The sequence below is a fragment of the Vulpes vulpes genome, chromosome 16, assembly GCF_048418805.1.
Source record: "Vulpes vulpes isolate BD-2025 chromosome 16, VulVul3, whole genome shotgun sequence".
NCBI lineage: Eukaryota > Metazoa > Chordata > Mammalia > Carnivora > Canidae > Vulpes > Vulpes vulpes.
Genome location: NC_132795.1, coordinates 77,756,062 through 77,777,524, shown reverse-complemented (window position 1 = coordinate 77,777,524; position 21,463 = coordinate 77,756,062). Strand labels below are relative to the sequence as shown.

At 39.1% G+C, this 21,463-nt stretch overlaps 1 protein-coding gene and 1 long non-coding RNA gene across 6 annotated transcripts in view; one reads left to right on the top strand and one right to left on the bottom strand.

Moving 5' to 3' along the window:
* Nucleotides 1-4,653, bottom strand: part of LOC112915228 (uncharacterized) — a 167,877-nt gene extending 163,224 nt beyond the window's left edge. For 2 of the 3 annotated variants that reach the window (XR_011997878.1, XR_003234024.2), the window contains exons 1-3: nt 4,056-4,187; nt 3,259-3,487; nt 2,698-2,796 (exon numbers count right to left, since the gene is read on the bottom strand). This is a non-coding gene — a long non-coding RNA (uncharacterized lncRNA). Of the gene's footprint in view, nt 1-2,697; nt 2,797-3,258; nt 3,488-4,055; nt 4,188-4,544 lie in introns of those variants that run through there. The other variant, XR_011997879.1, reaches the window with a different exon arrangement.
* Nucleotides 4,271-19,731, top strand: CALM2 (calmodulin 2). Of its 3 annotated transcripts, none has more exons than XM_072741735.1 (6): nt 4,271-4,398; nt 11,000-11,030; nt 17,562-17,705; nt 17,795-17,901; nt 18,180-18,315; nt 19,087-19,731. In XM_072741735.1, exons 3-6 carry the CDS (start codon nt 17,636-17,638, stop codon nt 19,113-19,115), a joined length of 342 nt encoding a protein of 113 aa, XP_072597836.1. In that variant the 5' UTR covers nt 4,271-4,398; nt 11,000-11,030; nt 17,562-17,635; the 3' UTR covers nt 19,116-19,731. The 3 variants fall into 3 exon arrangements, with proteins under 3 accessions (XP_072597836.1, XP_025848386.2, XP_072597835.1); XM_025992601.2 differs by lacking the exon at nt 4,271-4,398 and adding an exon at nt 4,625-4,808; XM_072741734.1 differs by lacking the exon at nt 4,271-4,398 and adding an exon at nt 4,934-5,182.
* The last annotated feature ends 1,732 nt before the right edge of the window (nt 19,732-21,463 follow it).

Here is a 21,463-nt window from a genome sequence, read left to right as displayed (position 1 = left end):
TCTCTAGGAAGTCCTCCCTTTGCCTATTAGGTTGTCCTCCTACATGCTCCCATGGTCTCCTATGCTCATTCTTATCATTGCACATTAGCAAATAATAGGCTACTGGTATTTATTGATTGAGTGGTAACAGCTTCTGAGGTGCCCAATCATCCTGATTTGCCTGGGACTGTATGGTTTAGCACTGAAAGTCCTGGGTCCCAGGAAACCTTTCAGTTTTGGACAAATGTGGATGGTCACCCTAAAATGACATCTCAATTTTTTTGAGGGAATAAATGAATAAAAGGCAGAATGTCAATATCAGTGCTAATGACCTTCAATCTTTCCCGTGATTATATGAGTGTAAGTCCATGCAGGATGTTCTTTCCATATTCTCTTCACCCCTTATTGAGAATGCTGTGGGCAAGACATTCTCATGACCTGGTTGGATTCCTGTCCCAGCTCTGTTTTGCCCCATAATCCTAGAAAAGGAAAGCTTCACTTTCTCAACTAGGGCTCCTTACCTGATCCACAGAACAAGAAAATGATTTGAGCACTGGTTTCTCCATTCTCTCAAAATTGACACACAACAAATTGCTATTCAAGTAAGAGAGAGGTTGAGCAAATTGTTGATGCCTTAGGGTATTTAGGGCTTAATTCTTTCACCTGTCAAGAGTCACACGGGCCCTACAATCAAGAATGCCAGTCTGATCGTCCTCTGTCCTTGTTGGTTAGGACAGCTGGCTAGAGGAAAGAAGCTATGGGAAGGAAGTCTCAAAGGATAGGACTTGTGTTATCTGTATTCTGCAAAATGAGGAACTGAGGCCTGGAGAGGAAGCACATTCTCATTTTCCCAAGGTGGACAAAGGTAGAAACCTGTGAGACCTCACTAGTCAAGAGAGGGAAACAGAAAGACAACCAACCACCTCCTAGGCTGTGGTGTGGTGCCTGTCATCAACTTTGCTTCTCAGCTGGCAATTGCCAAAGTTCAGGCTGCACTGTATGTCATCTTGTAGAAGACAAATTCTCTATAAATAAATTGACTTGGAACAGTCTCAAATACACATAAACCACAATGGCTTTAAATGTAAGTCTTGACTTTTTTCTCATTTTTTCTCATCTTGGAGAGGTCAGCAAGGAAGTTTCTACAAGAGAGGCTTACTGAAATTCAGCCTAGAAACCAAGAACTTTCCTGTAGTCTCTTTAACAGGCATATTTCATTACCAAATATTTGTTTAAAAGCTTGATTCAATACATACAATGCTAAGCACGCACTTGTATGTTAGACTTAAGCTTGTGCTTGTTATACGTTACACATCAATCCTTTTAAAAATTCATTTTCTAGAAGAGGTGATTATTCATTTTGTCATTCAATTTCCTATCATTAAAAATTTTATATGTAAAATTATGCATACTGATGGGGTACTGTGTGAAGAGAGAATATTTTTAGTGACTGAGAGAAAAGATTGTTGATGGCTCTTCCATCAGAGGAGGAATCATAGACAAATTTCTGAGAAATACCTTGGAAAGACTTGGGAGCTACCAGAACACAGAGTAGTGGAACTATGGCCTTAGGGCTCTTGTCTCCAGCTTAGATTCTGAAGCAGAGGTACCTACAATTAAGTAATATTCTAAATGGTATTTCTTTTTTTTTTTTTTTTTTAATTTTTTATTTATTTATGATAGTCACAGAGAGAGAGAGAGAGGCAGAGACACAGGCAGAGGGAGAAGCAGGCTCCATGCACCGGGAGCCCGACGTGGGATTCGATCCCGGGTCTCCAGGATCGCGCCCTGGGCCAAAGGCAGGCGCTAAACCGCTGCGCCACCCAGGGATCCCCTAAATGGTATTTCATTTGTGAGATAAAGCTAATTACCTCCCCTGACCCCGCCTCATTACAGTATTAAGTTAGTAAGGACAATAGAAGCATGAGGGTCCTGAGTTCTTTCTTTTCTTTCTTTTTAAAGATTTTATTTATTTATTCATGAGAGACACAGAGAGAGAAGCAGAGGGAGAAGCAGGCTCCATGCAGGGAGACCAATGCAGGACCCAATCCCAGGACCCCAGGATCATGCACTGAGTCAAAGGCAAACACCCAACCACTGAGCCACCCAGGCACCCTGGGTCCTGAGTTTTCATTAAAGAGTCATTCAACTGAAAGGAAGGTCACAGTGCTGCCAATACTAATTGAAAGAGTACTTACTTTATGTCTGGTTTGCATGACTGAAAGAAAGAGGATCCATCCCTGGCCTAGTAAATACTTTCAATGGTATGAAGAAATGTCTAAATAGGCTAAAAGAGGTTAAATTCCACTGAAGCTTTCCAAGTATGTGCAGATAGCAGTTACAGAATGTCTTGGTCTTGCTGGGCAACCTTCTCCTCAGCAGGCAAGATTTCACCTTGGCCTGCTAAAAATCCTGCTGGCTTACATTTCAAGGCTCCACAAGCCAATGCTTTTTACTGAGAAATTTTAAGGGTCACTGTAGCCTAAGATGATTCTTTCTGGACACTAGTTCTACCAACAACCTTCTTGAGGAACTGCAGTTTGAGCATTAAACCCTAGCTCCTTTCTAACTTCCCAGCAACCCTCTCCTGTGTTTGGCTGGCTCTAGTAATGCCTAAAATCACTGACAGCTCCTCCATCATGACATGCAATCGCATGTCTTTGGGCCTCTGCTCTGTTCTTCCTTCCACCTGGAATTTGCTTCTCTCTTCCTCCTTACCTTTTGCTTGTTTCCTAGGTCATTTATCGTATCAGATTCAGTTTAGGAGTTATCTTCTTTAGAAATCCTTCCGGAACTTCTGTGGCTTGTAAGCTCCCTCTATGGTAACAATTACATTGTAGTCAAAATCAAATTCATACAGTAGGTGTTCACAATCTGCTTGTTAAATATTTCAAGTTATGCATACCCTTGCTTATTTGGGGTGGGACCAAAGAGCTAATTTTAAAAAAATGCATATGTGTGATAAAGTACACATAAAACTGACCATCTTAGCCATTTTGAAGTGCACAGTTCAGTGATATTAAGCACATTCAAAATGTGTAAACATCTCCACCATCCACCCTCCTAAGTCTTTTCATCTGTAGATCTGAAACTCCATACCCTCTAAACAGTAACTCCCCATTCCCCCTGCTCCACCCTCTGGTAACCACTATCTTATCTAATAATCTACTGGAAAATCCCTGGTAAACTACTGTCTCTGATTTTAATTACTCTAAGTACCCCACATAAATGGAATTATACAATAGCTTTATCTTTTTGTGACTAGTTTATGTGACTTACCACATAATGTCCTCAAGGTTCATCCATGTTGCAACACACTGTAGAATTTCCTTTTTTGAGGCTGAATAATATTCTTAAGTACGTATATGCCACATTTTGCTCATCCATTTATCTACTGACGGACATTTGGGTTGCTTCCAAGTTTTAGCTATATCGAATAACACAGCCTTGAGAATAGGTATATCAACATCTCTTCAAGATCTTGCTTTCAGTTCTTCTGGGTACATACCTAGAATTGGAATTATTGCATCATATGGTAATTGTCTTTTAATTTTTCATTTTCGCAAGTGGTTGTACCATTTCACATTCCCACCAACAGCGCACACGGGTTCCAGTTCCAAAGAGCTGACTCTTAAACAGGTCTTTTAAACGTCCACTTAAATCGGAGCGGTCAGAGACCCGAAGGGGCCAATTTATTACAGGGTCCATCGCTTGTTGGGTACCTACCTTGAGCCAGATACTTGAACGTTTCACATTAACTCTAAAATTTATATCATTTTAATCCTTACAAAAACCTTTTCAGAGAAGTATTATTACCTCCATTTTATGAGGCTCGAGAGGACTCATCCAAGGTCACACATCTAAGAAAGTGGACCAACCAACACTTGCACCCAGGTCGGACTCCAAACGAGGACCCTGTTATTCCACGACACCAAAAGGCTATTGGGGCAGCAACTGATCCCACGGAATCCCTGATGCCGCCGTTTCTGAGGTACTTTTCCGGGAAAGCACCGCCCCTAAGATAAGGAGAACCCTTTTGGATTAGTCTCGCAGCTAAGCAGCTGCATGTGCCTTACCTAGGTTTTTATAGGGTTTTGTGAGGGAGTAAAATTGAAAAATGTGTGGCCTCCACGAGGCGGGGAGGCTGGGCGCGGGGTACGGGTTTCCGGGGTCTTTCGGCGTCGTTCTCTATCTGCCTGAGGTGTTTTCGCCTCCGCCTGTACCAGGGAGAGGCGGGAAAGCGTGTGTGTGCGAGTGTGGGAGGGAAGCACGGGTGGAGGAGAAAGGTTCTCCGGCCAGGCGCAGGGGAAGCGACTCCGCCGCCTGGCGCAGTTGCCAGGACAGCGCGGCCTCGGCAGCAACGGCAGAAGCCGCACCGCGTCCCGGCGGCGGCTGCGAGCCCCGAGTGACGCATTGCAGGTACGAACCAGCCAATCAGAGGCCGACTCAACGATCATCGGCCTCGAGCCGCCACTATGATGCTCCTCCGCGCCGCAAAGTAGCGCCCCTCGGGCGCGACTCCACCGGCCTGTACACGGGCTCGCGGAGCAGTGAAGCCCACTTACGTCATCCGCTCGCCCACTTCCCTTTCTCTTTGGCTTCGTCGAGTCGGTAACAGTGGAGAGAGGAGTCCGAGCCGAGCTAGAGAGGAGGGGGCTTGGCCGGGACTCGTTTGCGCCGTTCCGTTATCTGGCATGCGGCGGAGGGATCTGGCGGAGGGAGGTGTTTATGAGGCGCTGGGGGCGGAGGAGGAGAATTAGTCCGAGTGGGGCGAGCGAGCTGACTGGTTGTGTGGTCGCTTCTTGGAGACCGGTAGCGCTTGCAGCATGGTGAGTGCCGCTGAGCTGCCGGCGCTCGGCCTGCGGGGGGACGAGGCTGAAGTAAATTTGTTACGGGGCATGTCGCTCCCCCCACCCCCTCCCGGAGTGGTCTTCGCCGGAAGGATGGCGCGAAAGAGACTGGGGGCGCCGCGGCGGTTGCGTCGCAGGTGCTCCCCCATCCTCGTCCTCCTCAGGGAGGAGCGCTCTAGTGCTGGGGGGGCCGGGAGCGTTGCCCACGAGGCGGCGGAGCTCCTCAGGGGCTTGGCGGGGTGAGGCGGAGGGTGGTTCCGGGCGGGGGGCGGCCCAGCACATGGTGCAGACGAGAGAGTGGAAGGGCGCGGGAGAGCGGGCGGGCAGACGCCTCGGCTCGGGCATCTCCAAAGGTCAGTGCCGGGGCCGGATTCAAAAGCCCAACGGACGGTTGGTGCTGGCGCCAGGAAGCGCCTTTGTCCGCTCGCGGCCGCCATGCGCCGAGGGGGCGGGAGGGAGCGCGAGGCCCGGGGCGAGCGCCAGCGCCGCCGTTAGCCCGCATCCCCCGCGTGCCGGGTGGGGGGCGGGGGGCGCGCGAGCGGGCGCGGCGCGCTGTGTGGGCCGAGCCCGCGCGGCGCGGGGAGCGGCCGGGGCGGGGGGGGCGGGGCGGCGTGGCCGGGGCCGCCGCCCGCTCGGCTCGCGCCCCAGCTGCTGCGCTGGCACCTGCAGGGCTGCGGAGGTCGCGGCGGGGCCGGCCGGTTGGGGATGGGATGGGGTGGGGGGGAGGGCGGCCCGGCAGGTTCCCATCCCCCCTTCCCCCCCCTCCGGGTGGCGAGAAGGAAGCTCGGTTTATCCTGAATCTGCCCCACTCCATCTGGGGCCTTTTCCTGCTCCCCGGGCTGGACGTTGAACAGCAAATTTATCGTAAGTGGCTCCGTCGTTGGTTGAAGGGAATGAGCTTTTATACCTGAAGTGTGGCGCATCCTCGGTGCGCGTCGTGTTACAGCCCTCTGCTCCGGCTTGGGTCTGAAAGGCTCTCTAGGCGCTCAGCGAAGGCAGGCTTCGGCGCCACTGGCTTTTATCCTCCCGTAAGCCTCGTCTGTATTCTATGGAGGACTCACGTGCACTCCTAATGTTAACCACAACCACAGCCTTGCCCCCGCTCCAGCTCCAGCTCCGTGGAAAAGGAGTCGTATTTCCGTATAGAAAATGCTAGACCATGGTTACATGCCGTGCAATGCATTTGCACAGTAGTGGCTGTCAAATACTGTAGTGAAGGAAGGGTGTACCGGGGGCAGGGGGAGCAGGGGATTTTTCAAAAGCATGTTCCTGTCATCAGTTGAGACCGGAACTCCTGGTTTTTTTTCCTGTTTAAAAAAAAAAAAATCTAATGAGGGCGGTAATTTGCAATACCTATTTTGTGTTTCCGTCTGCCAAGTGGTTACAGCGATGGGTGTGTCCAGAAGGCAAGGTGACATCTTAAACAGGAGTTGGGAGTCCTTGCCAACTGAAACCTCCAGCTTGTATGGGTGTGGGGAGAGGAGTTCACCTTGGTTAAAACTAGTGTTCATTCAAGTTTGATGCATTCATTCTATTTTGATATTTTAAATTATTTTTTCCTGACTTTAAACATACTGGTTGAATTTACTTTCAGATTACATTATATGCATGGAATCAAGGTTCTAAATTGTGCAGTAAGTTTTTAAAAATGTTTTTAAATGAACGGTAAAATTTTTACCTAATCAGTCTGATACTTGAATCAGGAACTCGAATAGATTTTCTGGGTGATGTATACAGTTTTTAATCTGCTTTCATGGTCCTTGCCCGTGATAAGATTTTCTAGTTACTGTTTACATCATTGGTGCTTTGGGGGTTTTGAGTTAGTTAGATGGACAGTCATTGTTAAGTAAAATTAATTTGGAGGTTGTCTTAAAGCAACATAATTATAAGATCTGGAGATTTAAAATTAGGGCTCTTATCAATTTTAAAGAATAAGAATTTGTCTTGGGTTTACATGTAGTTGATATTGAGAGGGCTGGGGATTGCTTCAAGAAGACTTTGGGGCCTGCCTAATAAAAGACAGGAATAGGTAGAAAGTTTTGTGCTTGTCTAAATAATGTTTATTGTGTCAAATTGTAAGGAGATCAGTTTGTGTTACGCTCAACTATGGCCCTGTTAAAATACATAGAAAGTTCCAGATTTAGGTACAACAATCGAATTAGGCCTTTAGTAAAGGTCCTAATTTCTCTGAAGTAATTTGTCTTAATGGTTTTTCTTGGTGTAAGAGGCTATGTAGTAAGTGCTATTCTGTCAGAATTAAGGTATCTGTTAACTCTACTGAAATATTCTAGACTGCTTTTGATAAAGGTAAAACAATTACCCTGACTTCTGAAATTGTAGAAAAAATTTTACTTAATGAAGCCTTTGTTGTATCCAAGTAGAACTTGGAATAAAAATGAATGAATGAAAGCTAAAAGTTTGTATTCTGTTTTAAACCTGTGGATTCATACATTTATTCAGACTTTTGGATTATTTTTAAACTGCTGTTCACTAGATAAACTCCCAAGAGTATCCATATCCACTTTGAATGCTGTTTAGGAAATGTTTGATAGGTATATAATGTATTGACTTTTCGGATCACCCATTAGTCTAGATTAATGTTTCCAGTGTCTACAAATCACCTGTGGTTCTTAAAAATGCAGATTCTGTTCTAGTTCAGTAGGTCTGGTGTGGAACCTGAGAGTGTACTAGTGCCCGGAAGCTTTTCTCTCCAGTGATGAACCGGAGGAGGAATTACATCAATTGTTAGAGAAATAAAGGAGTAAGAACTAGTTACCTCTCCAGTGGGTTATTCTTTACCGAGATAAACACACATGTTAATGAGCTTGAGTTTTCCCAAAAGTATAATTCTTATAGTTCTTCTAACTAAGAAAATGGCACTCTCCATAGACAGAAATCAGAACCAAATTTATTTGCATGTAGTTGGGAATGGCTTACAAATTAGAGTGGTGTGTTTTGCTTTTAGTAGGCCTTAATCTGAATGTTGCTGGTAAAGTTTATTTTAAAACCTTGGATTTTGGATTAGTAGTAAATATAAAAACTGCTTTAAGTTTTTTGAAACATTGCAAGTAAAATCAAGGAGCACTTTTAAGGCTGTATGAGTAACAGCATTCTGTTTGATAGTTCATTCCTTAAAGTACATTTGTGAATTTTTCTGTTTCTTTTCCTTTTGAGGGGGTGGGAGGCAGGGCAAAGAGGGAGAGGGAGAGAGAATCTAAAGAAATCTCCATGCCAAGTGGGAAACGCAAAGCAGGGTTTAATATCTCAACCTTCAGGTCAGATCTTGACCTGAGCTGAAATCAAGAGTGATTTCGCTTAACTGGGCTATGCAGGCACCCCTCATTTGTGAATTTTTCTGAGATTGTGCCTGCCTAGAGATGAAGAGCTGGACAAGATGATGTACGACCATTGAGTTTTGGCTTTTCCAAGCAAAATTGGATGATTTTAAAGTTTTGTTTTATAGCTAACTTCCTTTTTTTCCTTCCTTCCTTAGCTTTAATATAAATGCGCCTTCCCAAAATCCACCCCTTCCTCCCTGCTGAGAGAACAAACCCTGTTTACCTTTCTGCACATAGCTTTCACATATACTATGCCTTCCATACATTTAGCTTAACTAAGTAAGTCTATAGTCCTAAACTGATTTCATCAGCCGCAACTCTCCCCGGGCTGCACCTTGTGCTTTCAGTTTATGGAAATTTATTTTCTCAGATTAAATCAAACAAAAATAACATGGAACAATGGTAGGTTTGGTGTTTTAAAAGACGGTTAACAAATATTTATTGTTTTTCATGGTCTCAATTTTATATTCTGATACCTAGAAAAGACACTAGACAATGTTATGCAATGCTTGGTTGTAAATGGATGAGAATAGTAAAATTAAATTTCTATGTTGCAGTAATACATTTTAAACTTAATAACTTCCTAGAAAGGGTAAGTTTTAAATGGGCATCTCCATAATATATGATAAGACAAAGCACACATGTGCATATGTGTATTTTGGTCATTTTTAAGTATTTCATAAGTGATCTGGTAGACAGAATGGGGTGAAGATAACTAGGATAAAAGATAAAATATGGCAAGAAGAAAATAAATTTCAAAATGCCTGCATATAATACAGTCAATATGAGATTTATAATGGGGCCCTGCTACTCTGAAGCAAGAGGTGATAATGCCATGCATATTTGTCTTCTGTGTGGAAGTTGAACTTGTCAGGTTCATATTTAGCATTGTAGGTTCTTTAATTAGTTAATATATAAAGTAATTATCACTGAACTCTTTGGGTTAGCCCTTTACACAGCTTCTCACTCTGCACAATAACTTTATAAGGTAGATACTAATATTGTATGGATGAAATTGAGTGGTTGAGTAACCTGTCCAGTCACATGGCTCTTAAGTGGCAGAGCTAGGATACTAGTCCAGCAATGATTCAAAGCCCTATGCTTTTTTTTTTTTTTTTACCTCCGCCCTGCCATGTTGCCCTTTTTTCTGAAATGTTACAAGTCCTTCAAAATGGAATCAGAGTAGAAGTAAATCTTTATAGTCTCTAACAAAGTGAACATCAAGTCAGTGGATTTACTGTGTTTTAAATCTTACTCCTAAGGGAAGACAGTGTATGACTGATTTTATATCAGATACTTGGTGGAGATTTGGGATTTGAAAGGATAAAAGTAGATTTTTTTTTTTAACTCCTGCATTTGAATTTAATTATTGCCTTTTCAATTTTAAGTTACCAGGCCTTTTGCTTTTTTGCTTTCTCAGAATAGAAACAAGTTGGGTTTACATGGAGGTCAAGTCAAAATTGTTGAGCAGGGAAAGAAATTTAGGCTTTCTGGGTTCCTTCCCAAATTTTCTCATGCTGACCCCTAGAGAAATGTGATGCTATTCTACATTAAGGTATTCTTTAAGAAGAATGAAACCAGGCAGTGTTATTCTTTCATACTAATAAGTGAATGGGTTAATCACAATTTGCATGATTCCGAAGAGGTAAGAATACTAGAAGCCTGTGTCTAGTTAGTACCATGTAAACGTTGATTCGTGGGTTCATGTATTTTAAGTGATGAAATGTCCAAAGACAAAGGCCACATGAAAAAAAAGGAGCCTTGGTATTTTGCAGATATGTTTATTATATATTATGGTACTCTGCATTTAAAACTTAACGGCAATAATGAATACATAATACCTTTGTGTTTTAGTTCTGACTCCGCTAGTTACTAATTTTGTATTCCTCCCTGAAATGTAACCTAAACCTCTTTCCCTATTTGTATGATAAGGAAAGGAGGGTTATTGAGAAGATGAATAAAAGCATCTGTAAAGGGCTTTAGCAATGTCTGGGCTTTTTTGTTTTGTTTTGTTTTTGTTTTTGTTTTTTAAGCAAAAACAACTTCTCTATGCTACCAAACCTCACAACATTAGGCACACTTTGGGATTTCAAAAGTCAGGAGAAAATGGATGGTTAGACTTAACATTTAGTAAATAATGTAGTTCAAATGTTGAAAATCCTGGATTCTCTGCAGTTCCCTGGCAGGTGAGAAGTAAAAAGTGATAGCTTTATGTTGCCCCAACTAGGACAGCTTGGATTTTTATATATAATGGGATTTTTACTTAGTGTTATGGGGTTTTTTGTTTTGTTTTTTAGGTTTGGAAAATCATTTTCATGTCAAAATAATGTATTTAACCATTAGTAGGGGTAATTTTGAATGTAGTCATTGGATATTATGTTTGGTTCAGTGGAGATTTCTGATAATAGTGTGTGTTTTATCCACCAGAGGAAGTGGACTTAAGTTTAGGTATCCTAACTTTGAGAAAGGAAACTTTTTGTTGAATTCTCCCTTGCTTTAGAAGAATAACAGCTCCATTTAAATTTTCTAGTATGTCAGATTGCTTTTTTCCCCCCAATTTGTTTGAAATTTAGACTTTTATATGTATTCTGAAATAATATTTGAAGGTATAAGTATTAAACTTGGTCAGGACTGCTTAGCTTTGAAGCTAAACCTGTCTACTTAAGGAGTAAAAAAATGCATACATTTTGTTTGTTCCTCATACTAAGGAATGTTACACTAAATGTTGTTTATGGTACAAGGGGAGCCTTGAAAGTCTTTAAACTTGGTTCTTAATTTAACTGCTCATCTACATACTCTGAACTCACTTAACTATCTCTGATCTCTTTGTAGGCTGACCAACTGACTGAGGAGCAGATTGCAGGTAAGAAATGCCTAGCTAAGTGGTACACATTGGATTTTATTATAAATTGAATAGCCAACCTCAAAATAAGATACCTGTAAAAAGAATTGACTTTGATCTATGTAGTAGATAGTAACAAATGGGTGTAATGTAATCTAGTAATTGAATCTGCTTTGGCAGATGAGAAGGTACAGTTGCCTGTGAAAGATGTATGGGGCTAACTAATTAAAGGCAAGTTTTTACGCGCTGTGAAGATATACTTTGGAAACTTGGTGGTGGTGGTGGTCTTTTGATTTTCTTGAAGATTATCTTTAAAATATGAATTCTGGGCAATTTTTAACACTGCAACTCCAAATACTCTTCATAAAAAAAGAGCCAGGTAGTAATTAATAGGTAACTTGAAATGTTGAATTGGAAAGGGAACATTGAATTTACCCCAGTTTAAAGTAGCTAATATTTTGACCTTAGAATTGTATGTAGAATCAACCAGGGATAATCATTATCTCTAGAGAAAACTTAGGTCAAGAAGTTACCATTTTATTTTATAAATGTGTAGTAAGTTGAATTTTGTCTTAAAGAACAATAACAGCTGTTACTGAGCTTTTTAAGTCTTCTCTCCTTTTGTTTGCCGTGGAAATTTGTGAAATTGTTATGTAAAACTTGATGTCATGTTGTCTTTATGTCGTAACATTAAACATTGGTACTTTTGATTTTATTCTAACAACTTTGAGATGGTGGGTTAACATCAACTGTAGGGTAAACCTGCTTAAGGATTTTTTTTTTCCTTTCTAGTTCATTGTAATGTTGAAATGCTTTGCAAAAAATCTTCCTTTACTCTCCTTAGGCTTATTAACACAAGCATCAAGTAGTGTTAACTATCACAGTTTTCCTGGAAGGCAAGAAGTTTGAAGTGTTCAAAAGCACTAAAGCTTTTTTTTTTTTTTATGCTAGAAAAAATTGAGAAAGCCCAATTGGAACTCAGCTGTTTATAGCCCATTTAAAGTAAGCCCCTTGCCCGCTCCACATAAACAAATTTGGAGGACCCAGCAATCACTAGTCATCTCAGATATTCATCACAAATATTATTTAATAGGACTATATATATAAAGTTAGGAAGCTATTAGCATGAAGGACCAAATGTAAGCAGGTTTTATTATTTGTTCTGTGAATTTGAGTTGAATCTGGGATTTGCTTTCAAGGGTTGATACATTGCATGTATTGAGTGTTGAAGTAGTCAACCAGAATTTTGGACCTAATTTCTTTGTTCATTTATATTATTTAAAGTTTTTCAGTGAAATGTAAATTCCTAAAACAGTTTTTTAAAAATAACATGTCCTTTAGGAAGTGATGGGCTAATTAATATATTCAGCCTTAACTTCTAAACTTCTCTTAATATATTTGCCTCCCCTCTCTACCTTTCATTTCTTGGTATTCCCAGTCAGGTAGTTGTCACTGCTGAACACGGCATAGTATTTTCACTTTAGGATAGAAAATGTATTATTTAAAGTATCTGTCAGAGTTCATGCTCATTATTACCCTCCCAAACACACATACAACTATGAAAGAAAAAAAAAACCAGCTTATGTCTTTTAAATATAAAAGGGCAAAAGAAGCCAAAGCTTTTATACTATTAAAATAAAACCCTGCAAGAACAGGGGACCTTTTTGTTGCCTCTTGTATCCCCTTTGCCTCCCACATAGTAAGGACTGAAGAATCGGTACACTTCTTTTCAGAGGTGTGTGACACAAAAAATGTTCCAGAACACTACCTACCCTATCCTAAGAATTGTGCCTCCCTCCAAAATCCCTTCCTTCTAAATAGGATTATTTCAGTGTCCACCTTTGAGGTGGAGGCAAATTTTCTTTATCCTGTTAAGTTGTAAGTGGTGGTAATCAGTGACATCTTAGAGTCCTTACCAAAAAATAAAATGTCAATAGACTTAATATAAGTCAACATTGAGTATAAAGTTCTTTTAAAGCTATTTTAGCTTCATGTGATAATTATTACTACTTCAGATTTGTTTAGAAATAACAGCAAATAACTTGGTCTAGAAAAAGCATGTTTGTTTATATGAAGTTAGTAGAATTGTTTACTTAGTCTTAAAGAGCAATCTGGAGGAGTCCATTATGACATCACTAGTAATTTTGTTGATGATTCTGCCCTTGTTTGACACTGAAGGGGACTACTAGGAAAAACCTACAAGGATTTTTTTTTTTTAAGTCGAGTGTAGGAGTAAAACTTTCTTGATAAAAGATCATAACCTTACTCATTTAAATAGTTTTTTTTTTTACTCGTTTAAATAGTGACAGCAAAAGTCTGATACATGCCCTTTAAGACATAATTTAGAATTTTCTAAATAAATGGAAGTTGGTAAACATGCATTAGATTCAAGTAATTCCTGGGAATTACAGTTTAGAATGGAATGCATCTGTACATAAAGATTATACTAGTTCTAAAGTACAGGTAGTGAGATGTAAGGGCAGGGGAATTTAAATTGTACTTTGAGTTTATTTTTATTTCAAGGAGTTTTAACAGGTATTTCTGGCTCTAGTTTAAAAATACAAATAAGAAATTTGAAATAAATCTTGACATTTGTTCCTTTCTTGTATCCATAAACTAATAGTTACAGCATAGATATGGTCTTATTTTCTGCTTTTCACTTATTCCAGCAAGCATTTTAAAAGTTGATGTATTTTAGGGGCATCTGGGTGGTTCAGTTGGTTAAGCATCTGACTCTGGATTTCAGCTCAGGTTTTGATCTCAGGGTCATGAGTTCAAGCCCTGTGTTGGGCCCCATGCTGGATGTAGAGCTAATTTCTTTTTTTTTTAAGTTAATGTATTTTAAAACTCCTTGAAATTAAGAACACATCTATAAATTTACCATGCATCTTAATAATTAAGTCATATAGTAAAATGGTTATATAGTTAGACATTGGAAGCTTTTGCACATAATTGGTGGTGTTAAATAATACCTTTAGCTAAGTATTATAGCAGTGAATGTAATATAAGCAAAATCATGTTTCTAAGTGCTTTAATTTTCTCGTACCCTAAGATATTAGGTGATAGATGCCATGCGTTCATGTTCAACCCTAATAGTTTATGCATTTCTAGACAGTATTTTTTCCATCCTGTTGAAAAGAAAAAACATCTGAGTAAAATGGAAATATCTTCATCAAATTCTGTTTGTGGGATTTATTGATCTGTTTTTGTCATTGGATCAATCTAATTAATCTACTGTAGGCTAATTTCATATAAAATCCATCAGTAGCTTGCTACTAAGCTTCTGATACCAGAGGAGTTCCTCTGAAAACAAGTAATTCTAAATGAAATGGAATTATGTTAACTAATGAATGTAGCAATTAACTACCCAACCAGTTAGTGATAACCTGGTCTAAAGCTAAGCAGTTAAAAGATTTTATTTTATTTTATTAAAAGATTTTAAACTGAAGAAAGTAACGTGGTAATCTAAAGAGGTAATTAATATGACTCAAGTAGTTGTGTGGATAATTTTAAAGAACCCAGTTAAAAGGCTATTGTAGGGACGCCTGGGTGGCTCAATGGTTGAGCATCTGCCTTTGGCTCAGGGCATGATCCCGAAGTTCTGGGATCGAGTCCCACATTAGGCTTCCTGCATGGAGCCTGCTTCTTCCTCTCTCTCTCTGTCTCTCTCTCATGAATAAATAAATAAATAAATATATATATATATATATTTTATTCATTATAGTCACACACAGAGAGAAAGAGAGGCAGAGACACAGGCAGAGGGAGAAGCAGGCTCCATATAGGGAGCCTGATGTGGGATTCCATCCCGGGTCTCCAGGATCGCGCCCTGGGCCAAGGGCAGGCGCCAAACCTCTGCGCCACCCAGGGATCCCAATAAATAATTTTTTAAAAGGCTATTGTAATAGTCTAGGCAGAAGATGATATGGTCATGAAACAAGATATTGTGTGTAGAGTTGAAGAAACAGGCAATATTGAAATGGGAGAATTCAACAGGACTTGACAGGTTTCACAGAGAGAAAGAATTAAATTTAGTGTCTTTTGCTTGCATTCCTAGGGTTGCTGGGGAATATAGAATTCATTTTCATAAGTCTTGCTTGGGGTCAGCCAGGGAACATGTCCTGTAGGAAGTCAGAAATAAAGGTACAGTAGCCCACCATTTATCTGTGTGAGGAGGATACATTCTAAGACCCCAGTGGATGCCTGAAACCACTGACAGTTCCAATTTCCTATATACACACATACACAGTTTAATTTATAAGTTAAGTGCAATAAAAGATGAGCAACAAGGACTATTGTTACAATTGTTTATTATACTGCAATGTAAGTTACGTGAGTGTGATCTCTCTTACTGTACTCCTTTCGTGAGATGATAAAATGCCTGTGTGATGAGATGAAGTAAGTTGAAGGACATAGGCATTGTGATGTAGGGTTAGGCTGCTAGTGACAGGACTGTATGTCAGAAGGATCATTTGCTTTTGGACTGCAGTTGACTGGGTAACTGAAATGGCAGAAAGCAAAACTGGGTAAGAGTGGGGGACTACTGTATTATGTTGAGAGAGACAGTAGACTAAAGTCTTCATTATAAGTGGGGATAGATGAGATGGTCAAAAAGAGAAAAAGATAAGAAAATTGGTCACATCTACGTGTGAGAGATAAATGGGAATAAGAGAGCCTTTGGCAGTATAAGGTAGGAGGTAAACTGATGTGCTGTTGTGAAAACCAAGAGAAATTTAAGAGTTTTTTGGTGCAGTTTTGGATGCTGAAAGAAAATGAGATCTTTTTCTTGACACTAAGTATGTATTTGCCAGACATAGTTCTGAGTGCTTTATGCTTAGTAATTAAATTCGTAAACTTAGGTGGGGATCCCTGGGTGGCTCAGCTTTAGTGCCTGCTTTCGGCCCAGGGCATGATCCTGGAGACTGGGATGGAGTCCCGCTCGGGCTCCCTGCATGGGGCCTGCTTCTAACCTCTGCCTGTGTCTCTGCCTCTCTTTCTGTGTCTCATGAATGAATCAATCTTAAAAAAAAAAAAAATCATAAACTTAGAAAGGTAGGTATAGTTACTCCTATTGAACAAAAATGAGGAAACTGAGGTAGTAAAGGTTTAGTAACTTAACTTGCTAAAGGTTACATACAATACTAGTAAGTAGCAGAGCTGGGATTATTTAACCCAAGCAGTTGAATTCCAAAGTCTACTTTTAGTTTCTATGCTATATGGCCTCACATACTTAACACACACTTGTTTGAGCAACTAGATTGTTACTGGTAAACCTGCCATTTTCAACTGATGAGTTGGAGCTGGAAGTAATTTTAATAGTAGATGGTAGAAGAAAGAGGAGTATGAGTAATGGTGCTTCCCATGATTTTGGGAGAGATAAGGGCAAGCATGTAAGAAGATACAAGGTTTGAATTTCATTTTAAGCTAAAAGACATGATATATGTTAATGGCAGATCAGTAGAGGAGTAGTTGAGTCCAGAGAAGAGATTATGTTGGATTGAAACTGGGATGTATATGAATTGGAACAAGGATAGAAAGGCACGAATAGCCTTGGACTATATAAGAGGAAGGAAACTATTTCTTAAACATGTCAGGTGTACATTTTCAGATGTATAAATACATTGAGCGAATTTAGCCTGGGAAACTTGCTTTTGGATTTGCATGGTGACAGGGTCTGATACCTTTTAAAAAGTACCTTACCAGAAAATACTAGCTTTGTGTTACTAGCTCATTTATATGACCTCGCACTACCAAATTTAATCTCTGCTTTAGTTTATGAAAAAATGGGGAAGCCAGGTATTCTAGACTGTTGATCCAATAGCTTTCCATGTAATCTAGTGGTGAGTTAAACATAATATCATAAGACAACTTTTAAGATGTTAGATAATACATTTCAACTCCATTAAAAGTTTGGATTTTATGTTTTCAAGAAAGGTCTAAATTGTCTTTGTTAGCAGTCGTAACAATACTTAGCTAAAACTGGCCATTCATATCTTGATCATCCCATTGTTAATATCATTTTTGATTTTTGGTGATAGTTCCTTGTATCTCATTGTCCTAAACTTTAAGGTTTTTGTTCTTAAGTTAGTTTTTTTTTTTTTTTTAAGTTAGTTTTTAAAGAGACTTAGTTTTAATTTTCAAGGATTACTTTGGACATAATGCATATAGTCCTATAGAAACACGTCTTGGGTACCAGTAGTCTTATTTTTCTACTCTGAGCTTCAGTAGTAAATAGAGAAGCCAGTCGTTTAGGGCTTTGATTCTTTGCCTTTTCATTGCAGAATAATTTCGACTTTTACCTGGTCTAGATATTGGAGTTCTTTGTAAGATTTTAGGTGAAAAAACTTTGCTGATAGGTCAATATGAGCAGTATGATTAAAGATGTTTGAAATGTAAGGTTTTCCCACCTAATTCTTCAGGAATCAAAAACTGATTTCAGGTGTTATCTCCATGTGTATCTTTGCTTTAAGAGTTGATTAATACATTTTCATTTAGGAGGTTATTTTTTATTGTTAATCTGTATGTTTGGATTGTGGTCTCTCTTTAAAACAGAATTCAAAGAAGCCTTTTCACTATTTGACAAGGATGGTGATGGAACTATAACAACAAAGGAATTGGGAACTGTAATGAGGTCTCTTGGGCAGAATCCCACAGAAGCAGAGTTACAGGACATGATTAATGAAGTAGATGCTGATGGTAAGTGTTTTTTAATTGGGGGTTTGGAAAAGGGGAGTTGAAGAGGGGCATTTAAATTCTCTTATAATATTTCAACTATACCATTTCAGGTAATGGCACAATTGACTTCCCGGAATTTCTGACAATGATGGCAAGAAAAATGAAAGACACAGATAGTGAAGAAGAAATTAGAGAAGCATTCCGTGTGTTTGATAAGGTAGGTATCAGGGATTATATTAAATTTTGAGAATAAATCTTGGCAAAGGAGGTGTCACTGACTTTGGGACTAGAAACAGTGATTTTTAATTAACGTATGATGTCCTGCCTTGTTCTCAATGGCAATTTATTGGCCAACTATAGATTGTTCTTGGTTGGTATGTATTTTTAAAAGTATATTTTTCTCGCTCTGTGAAGCTTGGTGTAAACTTCCTAAACTTTCATTTCAACTCTTGAGTCTATAATTTTACTTAAATATTTTACTAAATTTTCTTCTAGGATGGCAATGGCTATATTAGTGCAGCAGAGCTTCGCCATGTGATGACAAACCTGGGAGAGAAGTTAACAGATGAAGAGGTTGATGAAATGATCAGGGAAGCAGATATTGATGGTGATGGTCAAGTAAACTATGAAGGTAAGTCTTTCACTACCTCATTCTGTGCTTTGGTTTTTAAGTTAACAGGTATTTGTTACATATTTCAAAAGTAGTGACACCACCCCACCCCCACCCCCCACCCCCACAAGATGAAGATCCTAAAACAGTTTTTATGTTTACAAAATTTCTGCTCTTCTGAGGGTTTTTCTACACTAGGCCAAAATCACAATCATCTGAGGAATTTTTAGAGCTGTTTATTGTAAGGTCCTACCTGTATACCTAGAATTCTCTGCATTTTAACAAGATTGCTGGACAATTTCATGTGCATGTTAAAAGTTTGAGAAGCACTGTACTCTAAACTGTGCTAAAGTGATCTTTGTATAATGATAGTGAAACAGTTTTAAAAGCTTTATAAACTTTTCAGGATTCTCAAAATGAAATTAAGGCGACTTACCTTCCTTCATTGGATTTATTTTCCCTGTAATTAGCTTTAATCTGAAATTATTTACTTAATGCTTCAACTAAAAATTAATCGTTATACTAAACTTAAGAGCAAGAATGCTTCTATTTGTAATAACTTGTCTAAAGAATTAATTTAGTTTACTGATTAATAATCCTACATTATTTTGGTTTATGAAGATCAAGGCTTGACAAAGCTTAATAGAGCTAGCCTAAACCAATTCTCCTGTGTACTGTATATTTTTGAGGAAAGAAAGGGGAATTGGAAACTACTCAGAGATTGAGTAATATGATTGGTTTTGTCAGTCTTTTGTCATTGACGCAACTTTTTGTGTACTTCTTCTTTTTCAGAGTTTGTACAAATGATGACAGCAAAGTGAAGACATTGTACAGAATGTGTTAAATTTCTTGTACAAAATTGTTTATTTGCCTTTTCTTTGTTTGTAACTTATCTGTAAAAGGTTTCCCCCTGCTGTCAAAAAATATGCATGTATAGTAATTAGGACTTCATTCCTCCATGTTTTCTTCCCTTATCTTACTGTCATTGTCCTGAAACCTTATTTTAGAAAATTGATCAAGTAACATGTTGCATGTGGCTTACTCTGGATATATCTAAGCCCTTCTGCACATCTAAACTTAGATGGAGTTGGTCAAATGAGGGAACATCTGGGTTATGCCTTTTTTTTAAGTAGTTTTCTTTAGGAACTGTCAGCATGTTGTTGTTGAAGTGTGGAGTTGTAACTCTGCGTGGACTATGGACAGTCAACAATATGTACTTAAAAGTTGCACTATTGCAAAACGGGTGTATTATCCAGGTACTCGTACACTATTTTTTTGTACTGCTGGTCCTGTACCAGAAACATTTTCTTTTATTGTTACTTGCTTTTTAAACTTTGTTTTAGCCACTTAAAGAAAATCTGCTTATGGCACAATTTGCCTCAAATCCATTCCAAGTTGTATATTTGTTTTCCAATAAAAAAATTACAATTTACCCAACTGTTGCTCTGAATCTGAGTCCTTTAATTAACTTGAGGTTGAACAAGTTTGAGAATCAGTTATGGGGGTGATTTTTACTTGATGGATTTTGGATACATTTTTGTTGTTTTACTATCTAGATTGTGTTTTGTTTGTTTTTTTTTTTTAAGATTTTTATTTATTTATTCATGATAGACCTAGAGAGAGAGAGGCAGAGACACAGGCAGAGGGAGAAGTGGGCTCCATGCTGGGAGCCCAACGCGGGACTTGATCCGGGGACTCCAGTCACGACTCCGGCCGAAGGCAGGTGCCAAACTGCTGAGCCACCCAGGGATCCCCATGTGTTTAGTTTTTAAATTATACTTCAGAAGGCTTAAATGAAAGATTAGAAAACCTTATGTTTTTACTTCTATTTGCTAATGTTTTTCATAGTGATTTTTCTTTTTCATAAGGCAAGGGAGAATTTTCAGTTGTCCTGCCTATTCAGGACATGTTTTACCAAAAAAAGGTATCTTTAGGAGTGGATTGGCAGTAACTAAACCTTGTTTTAGTTCTTCTAAACCATTGCTTTCTCTATAATTTTAAGCTACTCAAAAAGTAGTTATTAGGGTTTGTTTTATTAGCTACCTTTTAAAAACTTAAAGATTCCATAGCAAACCAGAGCCAAGATTAAAACATTAAGTATAATTGTTACCTGATTATTGTAGCCACAAGATATGTCTTCTTCCTAGAGGGCAATCCATTTTAATACCATTGTTATTAGTTTCACCAGAAAATAAAAAACTGATTAGTGAAGGACAAGAGAGAGAAATGGGTTTTACAGGGAAGTTACAAGTGTTGATAATCCTGATATGGGGTATTATTACATATTAGGCAGTCAATCATTAAATAGAAAAACCTTCATTAGTTGTAACCTTTCAGTCAAAAGGAAGGCCAGCAAGGTATCTGGTGGGAGATTAATGTGTCTGGTTGTTGAGACACAATAGTTATCAGAGTATTAAACCTGGGCTTTGGAGTTTTACTTCAACACTGTTAAGATCACTGTTCTGTGTAAACTTTAAGTGGTTAATATTACCTAAGCTCCAGTTATTTTACTTGCAAGATGGATATAATTTACCCAACTGTTTTTGTTTTTATTTTTTACTTGGCTTTTACAATATGAAGGTAAAGCACGTAGCATAGTCTGTGCATTTTTGCAGTAAGTGCTCAGTCGATAATACTATGCTGTAAAACCCCCCCCAGTTCCAACTGTAAAATGAGGGAATTGGTCAAAGTCCATCTTTCCCAGTTCCGTAGTTCTTCCAGTTCCTACATTTTCAAGTTTAACAAGGTAGAAGGGGGCACACTATTTTGGGGTATATCATTAATTGCTGATTTTTATATTCACAAAAGTCACAAAGTCAGTATTGATTTTTATAGGAAATTAAAAGTATACAGCAGGTTATGGGGTGTTTTTAAAGGTTTGTTTTTGAGAGAGGGGTGGTGTTGGGAGAAGAGGGGAGATTGAAAAACTAAAACCTTGCTGAGTGCAGACCAGACTTGGGCCTTAATTTCATGACCCGGATCACAACAGCTGAAACCAAGAGTCAGATGCTTAACCAACTGCACCACTCAGGAGCCTCCTTGAAGTATAGAACAGTTTATATAATTTAACTGGTCATATTGGGCACATAATGAGCTGGATTCAAATCTCAGTTCTGCCTTCTACAACAATCTTTTTTTCTTTTTCTTTTTCTTTTTTTTTAAGATGTAT

Coding starts and splice junctions, on each gene's coding strand:
- CALM2 (XM_025992601.2), top strand. Junction 11,031..17,561: donor GACTGAGGAGCAGATTGCAG/GTAAGAAATGCC, acceptor TCTTTAAAACAG/AATTCAAAGAAGCCTTTTCA. Junction 18,316..19,086: donor TGGTCAAGTAAACTATGAAG/GTAAGTCTTTCA, acceptor CTTCTTTTTCAG/AGTTTGTACAAATGATGACA.